Here is a 21144-nt window from a genome sequence, read left to right as displayed (position 1 = left end):
TACCAAAATGAACCACGTCACACTTACCTGGGTTGAACTCCATACGCCACTTCTCAGCCCAGTTTTGCATCCTATCAATGTCCCGCTGTAACCTTTGACAGCCCTCCACACTATCCACAACACCTCCAACCTTTGTGTCATCAGCAAACTTACTAACCCATCCCTCCACTTCCTCATCCAGGTCATTTATAAAAATCACGAAGAGTAAGGGTCTCAGAACAGATCCCTGAGGCACACCACTGGTCACCGACCTCCATGCAGGATATGACCCATCTACAACCACTCATTGCCTTCTGTGGGCAAGCCAGTTCTGGATCCACAAAGCAATGTCCACTTGGATCCCATGCCCCCTTACTTTCTCAATAAGCCTTGCATGGGGTACATTATCAGATGCCTTGCTGAAATCCATGTACAGGTTTCCCCCACCATCCGATGGTAGAGTGTTCCTATGAAACGGTTCGTAAGCCGGAATGTTGTAAAGCGAAGAAGCAATTACCATTTATTTATATGGGAAAATTTTGTGAGCGTTCGCAGACCCAAAAATAACCTACCAAATCATGCCAAATAACATATAAGACCTAAAATAACAGTAACATATAGTAAAAGCAGGAATGATATGATAAATACACGGCCTATATAAAGTAGAAATACTTTTCCACAATCATTGCTGCACTGTTCTCCGTAGCGAAAATCTCACGCAAGCGCTGTCGGCAGAAAATCTCACGCAAGCACTGTTGGCAAAAATACTCTCTCCAGTAACCTTTAAGCTATGAAGCTGGCAATTCATACCAAATAACACGTAAAAGTACACAGCCTATATAAAGTAGAAATAATGTATGTACAGTGTAGTATCACTTATGGGAATTGGGAAGACAGCTTGCCGAGCACACTGATGACGGTGCTGTTAGACTGAGTCATCGGAGTTTAGGTGGTGCAGTGGTCCCCATCCTCTGGGCAGCGAACCGATACTGATCCGCGAAGCATGCAGGGGTATAGCGGTAGCCGGGAGGCACACAGCATAACTTTAAGAAAAAAGCCGAAATAAACATGCTAATTAATTAGGTGCCGCCGGGCACGTAATTGTCGGCCCAGATCAGAGGCGATGCAATCGGCAATACCTCGACTATACCCACTGACTCTCATAACTATTCGACTATACCTCTTCCCACCCCGCCACATGCAGAAATGCCATTTCCTATTCCCAGTTCCTCCATCTCCGCCGCATCTGCTCCCAGGATGAGGCTTTCCGTTCCAGGACATCTCAAACGTCCTCTTTCTTTAAGGATCATGGTTTCCCTTCTACGGTGATCAATGATGCCCTCACCCGCATCTCCTCCATTTCCCGCACTTCGGCCCTCACTCCATCTTCCCGCCACCACAACAGGGACAGAGTTCCCCTTGTCCTCACCTACCACCCCACCAGCCTCCAGATCCAGCACATTATCCTCCGCAACTTCCGCTTCCTTCAACAGGACCCCACCACTAAGCACATCTTTCCCTCTCCACCCCTCTTCCGCTTTCCGCAGGGATCGATCCCTCTGCGACTCACTTATCCACATGTCCATCCCCCCGGATCTCCCACCCGGCACTTATCCTTGTAAGCGTAAGTGCTACACCTGTCCTTACACCTTCTCTCTTGCCACCATTCAGGGCCCCAAACAGTCCTTCCAGGTGAGGCAACACTTCACTTGCGAATCTGTTGGGTCATCTATTGCATCCGGTGCTCCCGGTGCAGCCTCCTCTACATTGGTGAAACCCAATGCAGATTGGGGGACCGCTTCGTTGAGCACCTCCACTCTGCCACAACAGACAGGATCTCCCGGTAGCCACCCACTTCAACTCTGCTTCCCATTCCCATTCAGATATGTCCATACATGACCTCCTCTACTGCCATGATGAGGCTAAACTCAAGTTGGAGGAGCAACACCTCATATACCATCTAGGTAGTCTCCAGCCCCTTGGTATGAACATAGAATTCTCCAACTTCTGGTAATTCCCTCCCCCTCCCTTCCTCTATCCCTATTTCACATCACCTCCCTCATAGTTCCACCTCCTTCTAATACTGCGCATTGTTCCCCTGCCAATCATCTCCCTGCTTCCCCTTCCCCACCCCTTTGTCTTTCAAATTACTGTTTTTTTTCAACTACCGGCATTCTTCAAACCCTCCCCAAAGTTCTTCCTTCAGTCCTGACGAAGGGTTTCGGCCTGAAACGTCAAATAATCTTTTCAACTGATGCTGACTGACCTGCTGAGTTCCTCCAGCGCATTGTGAGTGTACCTAATTAACTAGCTTGTTTATTTTGTTTTTTTTCTTAAAGATGTGCTATGTGCCTCCCGGCTACCGCTGCATTCTCCACGAATCGGTATCTGTCCGCGGCCTGGGGGTTGGGGTGGTGGGACACTAGGGCATCATCTCGTCGTCGTCTGTTTCCATTAGGGCAGGCAGCTCATCTTCTCCTATGACTGCCCGCCTTGTGGTTGAAGGTCGAGGTTCGTCGTCTGCTGTGGCTGATGTGGAAGGCTTTCTTGACTGCTGAGCCTCACACATTTTTCTATCACGCAGTTCTTTAATAAGGACTCAAACCATCCTGCAAATATCCCCTAAACCAACGTACCCTTTCAGAATTAAAGTTGTACTTTATCATTGCAGCGAAAATCTCACGCAGTTGCTTCACGTTCAGTTCGCTACTGCATTCGGTTTTGATTATTATCCTTTCCTCTTCTAATTGCATCAGCTCTTCATGTATCAGTTCTTGGTGATGGGATGCCAAAACCTCTTCAACATCATCTTCGTCAACTTCCACAAGCCAAACTCACTTTGTCCTTCCTTCGTTCACCACGATCAAAACGCTTAATTATGCCTAGTTTTAAGCTAAGTGTAACATCCTTACGAGCTCTTTCAGGCTTTTCTGATGCCCTGTACCTTAGAACTCATCTTGCTAACGGCTGCTCACAGGCACATATTTAAGCAATGCCGGCGAGAATGCCGTTCCGAATCCGGGGGAGAGCGGCTGCCCGGGGGACGTGCTGCCTTGTATCGCGCGCTGCTTTCGTGCGCTGATTTTTTATCGCGCGCTGATTTTTCCATGCGCTGCTTTTTCTTTGTAACAGTGAAAACACCTTCTGTTAGCGAAAACAGGGAACTAATGTAGGTCTTTCGAAACAGTGAGGTTTCGTAAAGTGAATGTTCGAAAAGCGGGGGACACCTGTACACTACATCTACAGCTCTACCTTCATCAATGTGTTTAGTCACATCCTCAAAATATTCCATCAGGCTCGTAAGGCACGACCTGCCCTTGACAAAGCCACGCTGACTATTCCTAATCATATAATACCTCTCCAAATGTTCATAAATACTGCCTCTCAGGATCTTCTCCAAGAACTTACCAACCACTGAAGTAAGACTCACTGGTCTGTGATTTCCCGGGCTATCCCTACTCCATTTCTTGAATAAAGGAACAACATCCGCAACCCTCCAATCCTCCGGAACCTCTCCTGTACCCATTGATGATTCAAAGATAATCGCCAGAGGCTTGGCAGTCTCCTCCCTCGCCTTCCACTGTAGCCTGGGGTACATCTCGTCCGGTCCTGGCGACTTATCCAACTTGATGCTTTTCAAAAGCTCCAGCACATCCTCTTTCTTAATATCTACATGCTCAAGCTTTTCAGTCTGCTGCAAGTCATCACTACAATCACCAAGATCCTTTTCCATAGTGAATACTGAAGTAAAGTATTCATTAAGTACCTCTGCTGTTTCCTCCGGTTCCATACACACTTTTCCACTGTCACTATTGATAGGTCCTATTCTTTCACGTCTTATCCTCTTGCTCTTCACATACTTGTAGAGAATGCCTTGGGATTTTCCTTAATCCTGCCTGCCAAGGCCTTCTCATGGTTCCCCAAGGCTTCCTCATGGCCCCCTTAGTACCGTGAACAGTTTTGGGCTCCTTAGCTTAGAGAGGAGAGGATTCACAGGAGGATTCCGGAAATGTAAGGGTTATTATACAAGGAACTTTTGATGGCTCTGGGTCTGTACTCGCTGGAATTTAGAAGGATGACGGGGGATCTCATTGAACCTTTCGAATGTTAAAAGGCCAGACAGAGTAGATGTGAAAAGGATGTTTCCCATGATATCAAGTTATTCTTGGTATAATGTTTGTTGCTTTGACCTCAGATAAGAAAATAATTTCAAAAGTAAATAACAACAGCAAAAGAAACCAGTTAGCAGGAGAAAATTTGTAAAAACAATCTGAAAGAAAGAAATAGGAAATTAACAGTGGTAGGAAGAGCTAGGAATAGAAAAAAATGTGAGAAAGAAAGAGCAAGGGACATTTTATTTGAACAAATGTTGAGCAGTAAAAAGATGTTATGACCTTCCCCTCTTTGAAAGCAGAACAATAAACAATATCTCCTATTTGACAACTGCATATTTGCTTTTGATGTTCCAGAATTCAGAAGATTCCTCGGCTACTGGTTGCAGCAGCGGATGGTTATCTCTACATGTATAACCTGGACCCACAAGAAGGAGGCGAGTGCACACTAATGAAACAGCACAAGTAAGCAAAGTAGTGCCAGCAGGTTGAAAATACGCTCCAGAGCTCCAGAGTGTGAAATAATTACTTGGACTTTTCAGCTCTTAAGTTTAATCCCGTCTCTAGAGCAGAGTTCCCAACCTTTTTCATGCCATGGATCTCTACCATTAACAAAGAGGTCCACGGACCCCAGGTTAGGAGCCTCTGTCCTAGATGTTTATGGATAGAATCACAATGGCCAATGCATGTTTTGTTTTGAATGCTCACCAGTGCAGTCCAGCTGCTGGAGGAACTCAGCTGGTCATGCAGCATCTATGGAGGGTAATGGACAGTTGACTTTGTGTTGAGACCCTTCATCAGGAAGTCAGTTTCTGCTGAATTCCTCCAGCATTTTTTGTGTGTTCCTCTAGATTTCCAGTATCTGCAATCTTGCGTCTCCTCACAATTCAACAGTCAAGGAATCATAAGCCACTGAGCAGGCTTTGTGAATTCACTAGCCTTCAGTTCAGGTGAATTTTAACATTATATATCTCAAAAAAGAAAATTAGGTAAGTTTGTGTTGCAGTAGAGGCTGAGGAGGTTGTTGGGCATAGAAGAGAGAGAGTCAGAGTTTTGGATCAGTATGTGCACCTGTAATCAGGGTTAATGCTCAAAGGGTTGTTAGTGGATATTGGCAGTTGGTAGCTAATTAGGCAGTTGGAGAATTTCAAGAGATTGGTGAGTGTATCACCAAATTAGTCAGAATAGGCCCTCAAACTCATTGAGATTGGGTGATGGAGTGGCAAGTAACTCAAGAGCTGCCAGAAGGGCCAGGTATTAAGCAGGACCACTGGTGGTATGCTGGAAGTGGACTTCACTGAGATGTACCCTTAAATTCTATAGTGGGAATCGCAAGTTTTGGGAAGGCTGCAACTATTGTCCAACTTTTGTGATTGAAAAATATGTGAGTGGTCTATGATTAATGATAGCTTTGTCCCCAAAGGAAAATCTAAGACATTACAACACTAAGTCCCCATTTTCCACCACATTTGTATTTTAATTAAAATTGAATCACATGGTTCACAGATAAATGGCTGATATGATATGATCCAATTTATAAACATTGATTTTCTAAAGCATAATTGGTGTGGCTGACTGAGAGATGATGTAACTGTATCTCAAGTTCAGTGAAAATAATATTGTATGACTTCTTGCTTTTCAAGGCTTGAAGCATCTTCCTTGGAATAACTATGCAGAAGGCAGCTTTGCAGTGTGTTGCATATACACTCACAAGATATCTGCATTTAAAATAAAGGAAGCAATACTTTAAAAAAAAAAAAAAAAAAAAATCCTGATTGACAGGGAGAAACTGAAGAAACATTTGTGAAAACAGATCTAGATTGGGAGTCATGTTAACTGTGTAAAGCCATAGATTTTGAGCGTGCCTGAATAATTTGATACTTGGCAGTATTTATTGAGTTATCCCACACGAAAGTTGAATTTTGATCTTCCAAGATGACCCATGCTAGAGGTTGTTAGTTTGTTATTTTATACTAGAAATTGTCCTTAAGATCAGTTTCTTTTATCAAAGAGTATGATTAATGCTTAGAAATAATAGGACATAACTTGCTAGCTCTCCAGAATGCCACCATGCCCACAAATATAACACTATTAATTTATGTACAGTGGTGCTAGAAGGTTTGTGAACCATGTAGAATTTTCTCTATTTCTGCATAAATATGACCTAAAATGTGATCAGATTTTCACACAGTTCCTGAAACTAGATAAAGAGAACCCAATTAAAAAACATTATATTTGTTCGTTTATTTATTGAGGAACATAATCCAATATTACATGTATTTGTTGGAAAACGTATGTGAACCTTTGCTTTCAGTAACTGGTGTGACTCCCTTGTACAGCAATAACTTCAAACATTTCCGGTAACTGTTGATCAGTCTTGCACATCGGCTTGGATGAATTTTAGGCCATTCCTCCTTACAAAACTGCTTTAACTCTGGGATGTTGGTGGACTTCCTTGCATGAACTGCTTACTTCAGGTCCCTCCACAACATTTCTATAGGATTAAGATCAGTACTTTAACTCAGCCATTTCAAAAACACAAATTTTCTTCTTTCTAAACCATTCTGTTGTAGATTTACTCTTCTCTTTCAATTCATTGTCTTGTTGCATTATCCAGCTATTTAGCTTCAGGTGATGGACTGCTACCCTGATATTCTCCTGTAAAATGTCTTCATACAATTCTGGATTCATTGTTCCGTCAATGATTACAAGCTGTCCGGGCTCCGAGGCAGCAAAGCAGCTCCAGACCATGATGCTCCTTCCACCATGCTTCACAGATGAGATATGGTTTTGGTGTTGGTGTGCAGTGCCCTTTTTCCTCCAAATATAGCAATGTGTATTCTTGTCAAACAGTTCAACTTTTGTCATAGCTGTCCACAGAGCATTGTCCTAGAAGCATTGTAGAAGATGGTCCTTTGCAAACTTGAGATGTGTTTTTGGAGAGCAGTGGTTTCTTCTGTGGTGTCCTTCCATGAGCACCATTCTTGTTCAGTGTTTTTCTTATAGTGGACACATGAACAAAGACTTCAGCAAGCTCCAGAGATTTCTGCAGGTCTTTTGCTGTTACCTTTGGGTTCCTTTTCACCTCCTTCAGCCTTGCACTTTGTGCACTTTGCAGGCTGCTGACTCCTAGGGAAAGTAGCAACAGTACTGACTTTCTTCCACATGTAGACAATTTCTCTTACTGTGGACTGATGAACATTCAGGTTTTTAGAAATGCTTTGGAGCCTTGCATCTCTACAATTCTTCTTCTAAGGTCTCTTAAAAGTTGTTTTGATCGAAGCATGGATCACATAAACAGATCTTTCTTGAGAAAAGCAGGCTCTGTCAAGTAAGCTGACTTTGTGTCTTTTTTTTAAAGAGGGCAGTGCACCTCCACAACCCACAGCTCCAATCTCATCTCATTGATTGGAAAACCTGAGTCCGAATAGCTTTTGTAGTAAGATTTACCCCAGAGGTTCACATACTTTTCCCACAAATGCATGTAATATTGGATCAATTTTCTCAATAAGTAAATGAAAAAGTACAGTATAATGTTTTATTTAATTGGGTTCTCTTCATCTAATTTTAGAAACTGTGTGAAGATCTGATTACATTTTAGGTCATCTTTATGCAGAAATAGAGAAAATTTTACAGGATACACAAACTTTCTAACACCACTGTATTTAATATCGATAATATTGTTGCAATCGACTTCATGTCAAAAGTTTCTCATGGGATTTTTTTAAGCTTTATTTGCCTCTAGTACTGAGGAAGCCACTCAAGTTAAATGTATTATGAGCTTCCAAATCAATCTGAACAGTTAACATGGGCAGAAATGAGAATATATGGCAGGTGTCAAATTGACACTTGCTTTATAAAATATACATACACAAGGAGATATAATATCTCATTAATAATGAGATATCATATAGTTGTGAGCAGATCTTTCACATGGAATTTGTATACCTGAAATTGGGTTAACCACGAGATATGTAACCCTAATTCATAATTGTATAACCCCCAATAAAATTAGAAATTGGCCAAAAAATGTGAGAAATAAAATAGCATTATGTTGGTGTGGACTCAAGTTCCTCTGCTAAAATTGGACATGTGTGATACAGGGTTGGGCTTAATTAAATACAGCTTTGATAATTTGCTGCACAACATTGGCGGGTACATGGGTACAAAAGGTTTAGAGGATTATGGGTCTACTACAGATAACAGGATTAGCTTAGCCGGGTATCTTGGTTGGTATGGACAAGTTGGGCTGAAGGCTCTGTTCCATGCTGTAATACTCTGACTAAACATCTGAGAAAAATTGAGCCCTTAAAGGCAAACTTTGAAGACAGCCAAGCAATAGCAACATTTGCAGTGGCCATCGTGGAGGAAAGGGGCAAGAATGGTATACGGAGGTGATCATGGATTTGATGAAAGAAATATGCCATTCACATTAGTGAGCTCAATCTCAAGAGGGCAGTCCTGTATGCCAGAGTGATGAAAACTTATTAAGGCCACCATAAGAAGAACCTTGCAGGAGAAGCACCAGTATCTGTCATTTGGGCTCTCTTGACTAACTACTGGTGAGCCATTAACAACCACTGAAGTGTGGATTTGGCACAATGATACAATCGGGGTCCTTTTGAAACTTTAATGTTTTATTCCTTCACTCTGCTGAAAGATGAGCCAGTGCTATTTTGCTGACATTTCCTTTTGGTTTCCTTTGTCATTGTCCCACTCCTGTTGCTCTTCAGCTTGCACTTCACATCCATCAGAATCTGTCTTCCACTTGAACCTGTTGCTTTCTTTGGATTGCTAGGTTTTACAGTGTACACCATGTGACATTAAAGTCTTTGTACTGGTTGGCATTTCAATATGATTCTGATACCTGAGAATTGGAGGGGCGGGGGTTGGTGGAGGATGTTAACAATGAGAAACAGAAATGGAAGACTGGAAAGAAAAAAACAATAAAATAATCAAAGAGCTATGGAGAGGAAGGAGCTTAAAGTTATTTTTATCATTTGATAAGTTCTGGCCAGCCAAACTAGATAACACATTCTTGGATCAAAACCCTTGCATCCTGGTGTCTTGAAGTGATTGCAAAGGAAGTGGATGTGGTATAAATTAAAATTTAATAGATTCGGGAGGAGTCACAGAAGATTGGAAAACTGCAAAGGAAATGTTACTATATAAAATAAAAAAGCAAAGTAAGAAATTATGAGATGGTAGACCAATATCTATCATTGGAGAAATTACTGGAATCAGTAATCCAAAAGGTAAAAGTGGGACATTTAGAAATCTAAAGACAAACAGATTCGGTATGGTTTCATGGAAGGGAAATTGTGTTTGACAAATTTATTTGAGTTCTTTAGGATGTAATATACAGAATGGATAAAGGTAAACCACCAGATATAATGTAAGCAACACACTTCTAAAAGACATTTGATAAGATTACTGCACAAAATAAGAACACATACAATTCTGGGTAATAGATTGAGAAAAGACTGTAAGACATATGAGCAAAATATGGCCATTTGGTCCATCAAGTCTGCTTCGCTATTCCATCATGGCTGAAGAGTGCAAGGTGCTTGGTAGACTTGAGATATGTGACAGGCAGGTTATGCCAGGTTGGTGAGGGGGAACAGAGGCAGAGGTGGGGGCACCACCAGGAACGATTGATGAAGGCAAAGAGAGGAAGAGAGATAAAAGAAAACAAAAACTGATGGACCATGGTGGCCTAATATCTATTTTCACAATGGAAGTACATTTAAATACTAGTAAATGATAATTTAATCATAGTTGGAAAAATAACAACAAATTACTGTCGGGCTGAATCAAAACATTCAAGATCATGAATAAAAATAAAAATATCTGGGCTAGGAATCTACAACGGAGAATTTGCAGGGACTTCAAACAGCCAGAGACGTCTCTCTCTGTGTAACACACGCAAAATGCTGGAGGAACTCAGCAGGTCAGGCAGCATCTCTGGAGTGGAATAATAGTCAGTGTTTCAGGCTGAGATCTTTCATCAGGAACTGACATCTGTATTGGTTGGAACTCCATGAAGAGGACATTTTTTTGGATTATCAACTCATCATTTCACATTGAAGAAGATGCCACAATAGTGTAGCGATTAGTGTGATGCTATTACAGTTCAGGGTGTCGGAGTTCAGAATTCAGTTCTGGCATCCTCTATAAGGAATTTGTATGTTCCCCCCGGAGAATGCGTGGGTTTCTTCCTGCAGCTCATTCAACCTGTTTGTCCTGTTTTTTGTTTGTCAGTTTCAGATTGTTAGTCATTAACTAGTGGGGTGCCACAGGATAAGTGCTGGGACCTCACCTATTTGCAATTAGTATTAATAACTTGAATGAGGTTCCCCTGTGTACTGATGTTGACCAGCCAAGTGTCCTAATGTGTACAATGCTAGTATAAATAGATATATTGTTTAAGATGTTTAAGTGATAATTCCATTAAGATTGTAGATTGCAAACTAACTTCTTATAAATATAAATATTTTGTTACCAATATATATTGTAATCAAGCAATGCACAGATTGTGACATCATTTGGTGCATGGCCAATCTAGGAGAAGCATCAGCCAGGCTTATATGAATTGGGTGTGGATGTGGCTGGGCTAGTTTACTGCTGGACACAACTTCAGCTGGGAATATTCAGGTTTATTAAGTTAAATTGATTTCATACACACAAAACAAAAAAGCACAGGTAATCATTTTCCAGACTGCAATGATTTTGGTATATGTTGGTATGGAGTAAGGGAACTGCAGTTTAGAAGTGGTGTGCCAATGATCAGGAAAAAGAGAAGAGGAAGAATATATAACCATATAACAATTACAGCACGGAAACAGGCCATCTTGACCCTTCTAGTCCGTGCCGAACTCTTACTCTCACCTAGTCCCACCAACCTGCACTCAGCCCATAACTCTCCATTCCTTTCCTGACCATATAACTGTCCAATTTAACTTTAAATGACAACATCGATCCTGCCTCAACCACTTCTGCTGGAAGCTCGTTCCACACATGAGTAAAGAAGTTCCCCCTCATGTTACCCCTAAACTTTTACCCTTTAACTCTCAACTCATGCCCTCTTGTTTGAATCTCCCCCACTCTCAATGGAAAAAGCCTATCCATGTCAACTCTATCTATCCCCCTCATAATTTTAAATACCTCTATCAAGTCTCCCCCTCAGCCTCCTACATTTCCAAAGAATAAAGACCCAACTTGTTCAATCTTTCTCTGTAACTTGGGTGATGAAACCCAGGTAACTTTCTAGTAATTCTCCTCTGTACTCTCTCTATTTTGTTGACATCTTTCCTATAATTCGGTAACCAAAACTGTACACAACACTCCAAATTTGGCCTCACCAATGCCTTGTACAATTTCAACATTACATCCCAACTCCTATACTCAATGCTCTGATTTATAATATAAAGAGGAATTTAGCAGATAAAAGGAACTGAAGATCAGAATGGTGTTCAGAAAAGAAACTCGACCTGCTTCTGTTGTTTAGATGGTACATGTTACAGTTTTGGTGCCGGGGGTGAGTGGGTGTGCTGTTGAAGAAATGTAAGGGAATTATTTTAATATTTGCTTTTTTTTTTTAATAAAGATTTTCGATTTTTCCTCACAGGTTAGATGGTAGTGTAGAGCCTGCCAATGAAATTCTGGAGCCTTCACCACACGATCGTCCATTAGTATCTCAGACGTACAGTTCACCTGCTGCCAAAGTTAGCTATACGCCTTCATCACCAACACGGCATGGTAAGGAACTGCAGTTCTTGCACCTAGTTATATTTAATACATTTAAAACTACATTAATTTATGAATAGATAAAAGAATGGGAGAATATGACAACACGTTTGGATAAAGGAGGATTAAAGAAGATTCATTTGAAGCATAAAGCAATATGCAGTAAATGAAGGAAGAACTCAGCAGGACAGGCAGAGGACTAAACTTTCGATGTTTCAAGCCGAGACCTTTTTACTGGGCTGGAAAGGAAGGAGGCAGAAACCAGAATAAAAAGGTGGGGGAGGGGAGGGAGGAGTACAAGCTAGCAAGTGATGGTAAGACCGTGTGAGGAGGAAAGTGGGAGGAGGATGATGTAAGAAGCTGAGAGGTGCGCAACTACTAGGATAAAGCCAGATGTGGGTTGGTTTTATAATCTGTATGACCATATGCATACCAAAAGCTTCATAAATTATACAAAGTGGAGTGATAAAGCAAGAAACAATGCCAGTCTTTGCAAGCCCTTATTGCTTAGGCTATTCAAATTATGGAGGTGAAATGCTATGATCAGTGGAAAATACTTATCTATTGATGTAATTGATAGGGCTAATGTAGAGATTCACTTTTGGCAGTGGAGTCACTTTTTAAATCAGAAGTTGTTGAAATAAGTTTTAAGTTTCAACCCAGCTTCTAATAGGCATGATCTCTTCAGACATACATGTCATTGTTTGTCTTAAAGTTGGAAATGTCAGTTGAACTATTAGTCCCTGCATACTGAATGTGTAATCGTTTCAGCACTGGGTGTTTTGCAGGGGGAGCTTTAAATTCCTCAGTTGTAGCTTTGAAATTCTATTATGTAATGCTGAAAACGTGTTATGTAGGTCCCTCTGTTCCTCAGTACTCCCTAGGGCTCTATCATTCAGTGTGCATGTCCAACCCTTATTAGTGCTTTTATAGCGCCTCACTTCCTGCTTTAGGATTGAGTTGCAACTGGCAGTTTTTTGCCATGTTACTAACTGATCGATATTGTCACACAGCCTAAGGTTACTCTCATTATCAACAACAACAACTTTCATGTTATATGTTAACATATTTATCTTACATTCCTAACCAAATAATATGTATAACAAATAGTAAGGGTCCAAAAATCACAGGTCACAGGCTCTCAATCAAAAACAATCCTCCACCATCACCCTCTGTCTCCGTATATCAAGCCAATTTTGTACCAATTTTTCCTTCTTGTCTTGGACCCCATGAGATCTAGTCTTTCAACTAGTTTCCCATGGCCTTGCTAAAGTTATGTAGACTATACCAACTGCACTTCCTTCATCACTATATCTTGTTAGCTCTTTGAAAATTTGGTCAGATTGGTTGGAGAAGATTTTCCCCTAACAAAGCCCTTCTGACTATCTTTATTTAAACCTTTTCAAGGGTAGACTAATCCTGTTCCTCAAGGATTTTTTCCAATAACTTCACCACCACTGATGTTACACTTGCATGCTTGTGATTCCCTGGCTTAGTTCTGAAGATTTAAGTCAGTCTAAGGACCCCTGTGGTCTCCCCACTTGTCTCCTACATCAGCCTGGGATACATTTCATCTGACCGTGAGGATTTATTTTTTAAACTTCTGGCATCTAATAATACCCTTTAACCTGTTCAATATTTTCACCGTCAGTCTCCCTGAATTCTCCAATAGCAACGTTCTCCTTAGTGGTTAATTTTAGTAGGTCCAATTTAAAGACTGAATATAATAATAATGGTAAGGCTCTTGGCAGTGTGGAGGATCTGAGAGACCTTGGGTCCGTGTCCACAGGATACTCAAACCTGCTGCGCAGGTTGGCAGTGTTGTTAAGAAGACTTATGGTATGTTAGCATTCATCAACCATGGGATTAAGTTCAAGATCCGTGAGGTAATGTTACCTTGGTCAGACCCCACTTGGAGTACTGTGTTCATTACCTTAAACTGCTGTGATGTTTCTGCTGCTGGACCGTCGAGTCATCAGCCGGGTCCATCTGTCTTCAGGCGTTTCATCCCCTAACCCGGAACATCCTCGGGATGGTGGGACAGCAGAAGGTGATCAGTCTTCTACCCTGGACAGTCAGACATCCAGCTACTGTCGTCCCTTCGCAGCCAAAGCCAACTGGACACTCTCTTCGCTGCTTGGGCCATGGTGTTAATGGCCGTCTTCATGGTTCTCCCTCGTAACCCTAAAGCTGCCATCATCTTCCAGTTCTGGTCACCTCTCAGGAAGGATGTGGATACTATAGAGAGAGTGCAGAGGAGATTTACAAGGATGTTGCCTGGATTGAAGGGCATACCTTAGAAGAATAGGTTGAGTGAACTTTGCCTTTTCTCCTTGGAGTGATGGAGGATGAGAGGTGACCTGATAGAGGTGTATAAGATGATGAGGGATATTGATTGTGTGGATAGCCAGAGGCTTTTTCCCATGGTTGAAAAGGGCTAACATGAGGGTGTTATGTACCCCTAGGGTTCATATTCTCTGTGGACTGTCACTTTAAAACATCGGGAGAATGAGACTGACTTTTGGACACTTTGAGCTCCTACAGAGAGAGAGAGAGAGGGGGGTGGAGTTATTTGATGGACAATCGATTTTATGGTTTCTCTGCAGTGTGTTTACATTTTACAAGGACAGTTGCAGACACAGGGAAACACATGCTCAGATTCAAGATGGATTCGGTCAATGGAAGACACCAGTGAGTCGGGTGCTGGTTTAATCTTTCAGTAGCCCAAAAGGGGTGAGTTAAGATTGATCCTGAGTATTGATAAATGACTCTCACAAGTTTTCTGCAACTAGAACAAGTTTGCAGGAAGAGAAGAGAGGAGAGAGAGGTTTGAAACAGAAGAAGCCTAGTGACAAAGAGATTACTGTTTGGACTCTCTCTCTAAGTAGCCCGTGAGGGTGAATTTGTTTCCATTTGACTATGAAAGTGTGATTGTCACTTAGTTAATCCACAGGAGTGGGTTCTCTGGTGAGGGGAGTACCTTTGTGAATACCACTTGTGTGTTACCCTTGTTTGGGTGTGGTAGTTCACTGAAGAAAGGCACCCCTGTGGTAAAATCACTGTTGGAGTTATTTCATATGTCGTGGAACTGGATAATTGGCTATCACAGTTGTGTGTTTGGGATAACCTTGTGTAGAAACTACCTGTGTGTGATAATCCTTGCCTGGGTTGGTAGTTTTACCACTTGAAGATAGTACCTTAGTGATAAGCTACTGTTGGTGATAATCCATACGTGGATTCTGTTTGAGTATCCTGTGGCCACCACTTTGGGATGTCCCGTAGCTGAATTCGGGTGTGGTACCGCTTGTGTTGAAAGGATATTCGTTGAAGATCACTGTCAGTGATGCTTCGTGTGTGGAGTGAGACACACACGGATTCGGACACTGGATGAGCTTTGTGTACCCACAGAAGGGTGAGTTTTGGAGGATCGATCAGTGGCTCTCGCAGTGTGGAACAGGGGTGACCGGTGGGAAGTTATCAGTGTGTCCAACCCTTGCCTGGGTCAATAGCTTTACCACAGAAGACGGTCTCCTTTTTGTGATCACATTCGGTGACTTTAAAGGATTTCCCAGGGCAGCGGAGGATCGATGGCATCGGCTTACCTGGAGAACTAAACACCTCTCTCTTTCTCTCCTCAATTCTACTCAACTAAATATCACAAACTGAACTGACTTTGTTTACCTACTATCGTAAGACTGTATCCAATTACCACCTAAGCTTGAAGAAGTTTGGGTTTTATATTTCCACACCTATTTATATGCATAATCTGATAACCTGTTTGATTTATCTGGTTTTATGTTACTGTATTGTGTTGTTACTAATAAAAATAGCTTTAGTTAAAAGCAAAACCAGACTCCAAGTATGTTCCATTTCTGCTGGTTCTTAAACCCGTTACGGGGTACATAACAAGGGGGCACAGTTTTAAGGTGTTTGGAAATGGGTACCGAGGGGATGTCAGGGGTAGGTTTTTCACACAGAGGGTAGCGGGTGCGTGGAATGCACTGCCAGTGGCAGTGGTGGAAGTGGTTACAGTAGGGTCTTTTAAGAGCCTCTTGATAGGTATGTGGAGCTTAGAAAAATAGAGGGCTATGTGCTAGGGAAATTCTAGGCAGTCTCGAGCCGGTTACATGGTCGACACAACATTGTGGACTGAAGGGCCTGTAATGTGCTGTCAATTTCTATTTTCAGATACATAAAGAATAAAAGTGAGGTGAGAGTAGATATTGGACTGCTGGGAAATGACGCTGAAGAGGTAGTAATATGGGACAAGAATTGGCAGAGGAACTTAATAAGACTTCTGTGTCAATCAGTGGAAGACACCAGCAGAATGTCTGAAATGTGAAAGTGTCAGGGAGCAGAATGTGTGTTGATAATAAATTTACTTTGAACATTTGTAGGTATTGATAACAATCTTTACTCTGGAATGTTAAGTACCCAGTTCTACTCTTCTTTCACTAAGTTTTTGCCAAGATTCATTTGCTCTCTCAAATCAGATTTGTTAACTTTTTCAATATGGAATGATGTGCACTTAAACTATATCAATTAGAACTTTATTGCATTGACTGTATTCCAATGTATGCCGACATTAGTTGCTGAAATAACTGGAACTTGTATTTTAATATTATTTCTTCAATGCAGCCTACCCAGAGGACCAAGGAGCAGTGGGTGGAATTGACCCAGATGATGATTTGAATATTGGCACACTGCGAATGGATGAGGACAATGAAACTCCTCCCCTGATTCTCAAGAGCGAGTGACCGTTGAGTTGTACACTGGCACGTGCTGGGAGAGAACACTTGCAATAGATTGAATTGTGATGCTGCTGCAGACTTTTATTGTTGCAGGACAGAGTGAAGAAAAATATGGAAGGAACATTTTAAAGAATGAAAAAAAATTGTAGCTGTAGTTTAATTCTATAATATTGAAAACAAAATATATCGTTTTTCTTCCCCAGTGGCTTTTATTCATGTGAAGAATTTGATTAAATATAATGTATTTTCCCCCTTTTCAGCCAAAAACTGCCACCTCATGCAGCCTTGGAGCCTACTAGCTTTGCATGTTTACATGTGCCAAGATTTGAGAATATAGGAGCCACTTTAATATTGCCAGTCTGGTAGTTTTCCCAAGAACACATTTTGTCCCTCCATTCAGGGAAACTGGTTTCCAAAGTTTTAAGGTAGCAACCCTATCCCAACCCATTTTTTTAAATTAAAAAATCACTTCCAGCCTCCTGTAACTGTAATTTCCTGAGGTTTTGTCCATTTGCTAATAATGGACTCAGCAGTATGAAGTTGTGGTCCTTCAAATTTCATTCCTTTGGGGAAATAACTATTGAGTTTTACTTTAAAGCTTGCTCCAAAAGAGACTGTTCGTTGAGTGTGACACTAAGAATGAATCTTAATCCAAAGGGTTTAAATATTGAGTGGATAATTGTAAGTTACTCTGAAAATAAAAGGTGGCATCCTATGTGTTTTTTTTTTAAATCTTGTGATAGTTTTTTTTCAGAGAAGTGATATATAGGACATTACTCCTACAACCTGACTCCTTGCATTTCTATATGTACAGCTAGGGGAGGGGGGAGTTACTATTTTGAATCCACTTGATTCTATAAAGATTTGGTATACTTTTGTTTTGATTTTGCATTTCCTTTCTCAGTGGCCAAGCTTCAGCTACCTGGTGCCCAGATGATACTGAAGTCTGTCAACAGCAAATTGTTTTTGAAATTTCTGTAGTGATTGGAATTTTTGCAATGGATGGCTCTTTATTTTGACAATTGCTGCTACTGAATACACTTCAAATGCTAGTTATTAAAATTTGATAAGTAGATGGGACCATGGAATTAATGCTTCATCTTACAACTGTAAAGTGAACCTTGAGTGTTTTCATTTGAATGTTTTGAGTGACATATCGTATTGCAATATAAATTTTTTTAAAACTGCCAAGAAAAGTAACTTACAGCTACTGGTTTGCTGGAATTTGGCCATTTTCAATGTTAAGTGACATGGAGAGACCTTTTTTATTGTTTGTAGATAATTGGATCATCTCAAAAATACAAACCCACCTGTTTAAGATAGAGGGGGAAAACTGGCTTATGGCACACTTCAAATCAGTTGTAATTCTTCAGTTTGTATCATGATTTCAATTGATACAATCAATAGCTACTCAAAATATGGAATTTCCTTCGTCAATCCTGGTGGTTAGAGAAGTTTCGCCATTACTGTTCTAGTAATACTGCAGATCTGTTAGTTATGAAGTGCCAGTCATAATATTTCTGAGGTAGTGAATAATGGAAATTTCAATAACAAAGACATTGAGATAAATTAGTAATTATACTGCAGCTTTTCAGTCACATTTTTCTTTAAACTTTGCTTCCATGATCATGCTTAGGTGAAATGTGCATCCAGAGTTAGTCATTCTACCTGGTAACTACTGTAATACAAAAGACCTGAAAGGTGCTTTGCATGACCTCTTACTGATATTATAATAAGAATTGTACAATAATGTGGTTGATAAAATATCTACAATTTTAATGTCAGTGTTGAAACATTCCACTTTAAATGATATTTTTTAAGACTGATGGAGCAAATTGAAAAATTGATTTTTCAGAAGTTGGATGGCAGATGTTAGCACTGGTTCATTTTTCTCCCCTGAGCAACAAAGATGGGGTATTCAAATGTGTCTTTGGAGGGGGCAGAAACCCCTCCCCTCCCTTAAGGAAACTATACCTGTTGAATGTTTTTATTCCTTTAATGGGATTGTGTAATTCTTGGCAGTGCTTTGAGTTGGGGGAGAAAAAGCCCTATATTAGTCACATTGTTCTGAAAAGAGAAGCCACAAATGTTGCACATCCTGTGCTTATCTGTAGACTTTTTTCTGCAGTAAATTAAGAGCTGATATTTTCATTGAAGGGTTAGCGAACTGCAGAATTTTATCATTGGGAGGAGCTGGAAGAGACTGTACAGCGGAGATGTTTCAACCTGAAAAAGGCTCTTGTTTGATTGGACTAGATTACCTAATAATCATATTCAAGGAAATTGAGTGTAATCAGGTATTCTAGTCCAGTGCAAGAAATAACACTGCTGGGTTATTTTCATATATCTGATGCTATCCAAAAATTGCTTAGATGTAGCATAAAAATATTTGGTAAAGCCATGCTGCTGTTTGGCTCTAAATGTAAAAGTTTCACAAGTAAAAATGGCCAGTTGATTGTACTCCAGGAAAACTACTGTTTATGATAACCATCAATGAGGACTTGAGGGGTCGGGGAAATGTGAGATGGTGAAGAAAAGGGCAAGAGATGTTGGAAAAGACACAGACATAATGATTTGCAAATTCTGTTTGCACATTAGGGTCTATATGTTGTAAGCAAATTATGTATAGGACAGTAAAATACTATATTTTGTATGTTTTAATTAGTTTTGGACACTGACATTTTCCTTAGTTTATACACCCAAGAATTTTACTATCTAGACTAGAAGCATGAACCTAGAGTTGTAATTAATGTTTTCAGCATTAATTATTCCAGACTGGTTATGCACCACAGTTGTTACCAAAAATTTTTTTTAGCAATAACGCAGCAACCTATACCTGACAGCAAAGTTGTTGTTGAGGAAGCGTTTGTTTTCTAATTCAGAAAAAAAATCTTGAGGCATAGAGGAGGATTTTAACTTTGAGTCAGTTGGATTTTTGAATAAAATAGGAAATAGAAGTTGGAAAGAGATGTCTTCTATAAAAGAGGTCCTTTTCATTTCCGATTTTTTTCATCACCTGACTTTGATTAAAATTATGATATCAGTTTTAATGACTTTGCAAGTTGATTTTGAAGTGATAAATGGAATATTGTGTTTTGCACTGTGAAGACAATAAATTTGCACATTTTAGCACTGAATCTGTAATAAACATTTTCAACAGAAAATTATTAAAAAATAACAAAAAGTGCTAGATATTATCCACTTTGGTTTTCCTACCCTTTTAAGCTACCTCTCTACAGATAGATTATGGATGTTTAGTGAATTTCCCACTGAACATCTTATAATTTTGAAGCTGATTATCCTACAGAATAATCTTGAAGTTTATCACCGGTCAGTGATGCCTGCAGTAGTTGTCATGGAGTTGAAGGCAGTAATCAATGAAAAATTCGAGGAAATTCTTCATCAGCTGTAATTAAGAGTTAATTCTTTCTCCCTCCATAGATGATGTTTGACCTGCTAAGTATTTACAGCATTTTCATCTATTTGAAATCGTTTTCTGGTTTTCTGATTGGTACCAGGATGTTTGGATGCAGCTAAGTTTCAGATGGTGCAGAATGATCTACTTTAGTCTTCTGCAGCAAGCTACTGGAAATATAAACCAACCTCTTGTTCAGCCCTTCACAAAAGTTAAAAAGTGCCTTAACAACTGGATGCCAAGTGAGACCTGGATTTGGTGCATCGCCTTTGATTGTTACTTTTAAATTCAGGGATACAAATAAGGGCAGGTAATAACTGCTTACTCCTGTATGTTTTAAAAATAAACGGAATTCAACCAGGAACTGATAAGCTTAGACAAAGAGCTTTTGAATGGAAATCCTATTATCTACCAGTTGGACTTGCTATAAAACATCTGTTACTATCTTTTATGAGAGTAACATGTATTGATGTTGCTTTGGATAAATTGCAAGTTTGTCTCATTTGAGTTGGTTTCAGCAGCTTTTATACTTTCAGATTTTTATTTAGGGAAATGTGTACTTTTGAAACTTCAACTATTTACTGTGGATTTGCCTCAATATACCCTAATTTCATTGGATAAGTGGATTGATTTAAACTAGAGTAATGGAAATTTTCAAGGCCTTAATACAAACTTGACGTGAATTATCAAAGTTGTTGGTGAACACAGCAGGCCAGGCAGCATCTCTAGGAAGAGGTACAGTCGATGTTTCAGGCCGAGACAGGAGTCCTGACGAAGGGTTTCGGCCTGAAACATCGACTGTACCTCTTCCTAGAGATGCTGCCTGGCCTGCTGTGTTCACCAGCAACTTTGATGTGTTGCTTGAATTTCCAGCATCTGCAGAATTCCTGTTGTTGACGTGAATTAACTGTTTTAGGCAAACTGATATCACCATCTATCCATAATGTATCCCTCATTTTGCCACTTTACACATTCTTTATTCCCCTCTTTTTGCACTACTTATTTTTTATATGAACTTATTGTAATTTATAGCTTTTATTATTGTGTATTGCAATGTACTGCTCTTACAAACAGGAAATTCCATGACATGCTAGTGCTATTAAAGCTGAACTGATCCTGATTCTATTTTGTTTATAGAATT

General features: G+C 40.2%; 1 protein-coding gene across 3 annotated transcripts in view; it reads left to right on the top strand.

Annotated features, from left to right (window-relative positions):
- The window catches only part of wipi2 (WD repeat domain, phosphoinositide interacting 2), a 92030-nt gene extending 74710 nt beyond the window's left edge, over window positions 1-17320 (top strand). For all 3 annotated transcript variants that reach the window (XM_072268689.1, XM_072268688.1, XM_072268690.1), the window contains 3 exons: window positions 4449-4556; window positions 11719-11849; window positions 16476-17320. In XM_072268689.1, coding sequence (XP_072124790.1) covers window positions 4449-4556; window positions 11719-11849; window positions 16476-16594 — 358 coding nt within the window. In that variant the 3' untranslated portion in view covers window positions 16595-17320. The remainder of the gene's footprint in view (window positions 1-4448; window positions 4557-11718; window positions 11850-16475) is intronic.
- Window positions 17321-21144: the final 3824 nt, after the last annotated feature.

Source organism: Mobula birostris, chromosome 9 (assembly GCF_030028105.1).
Source record: "Mobula birostris isolate sMobBir1 chromosome 9, sMobBir1.hap1, whole genome shotgun sequence".
NCBI classification, from domain to species: domain Eukaryota; kingdom Metazoa; phylum Chordata; class Chondrichthyes; order Myliobatiformes; family Myliobatidae; genus Mobula; species Mobula birostris.
Note: the sequence above shows the minus strand (reverse complement) of the source record. Positions and strands in the feature narration are given on the sequence as shown.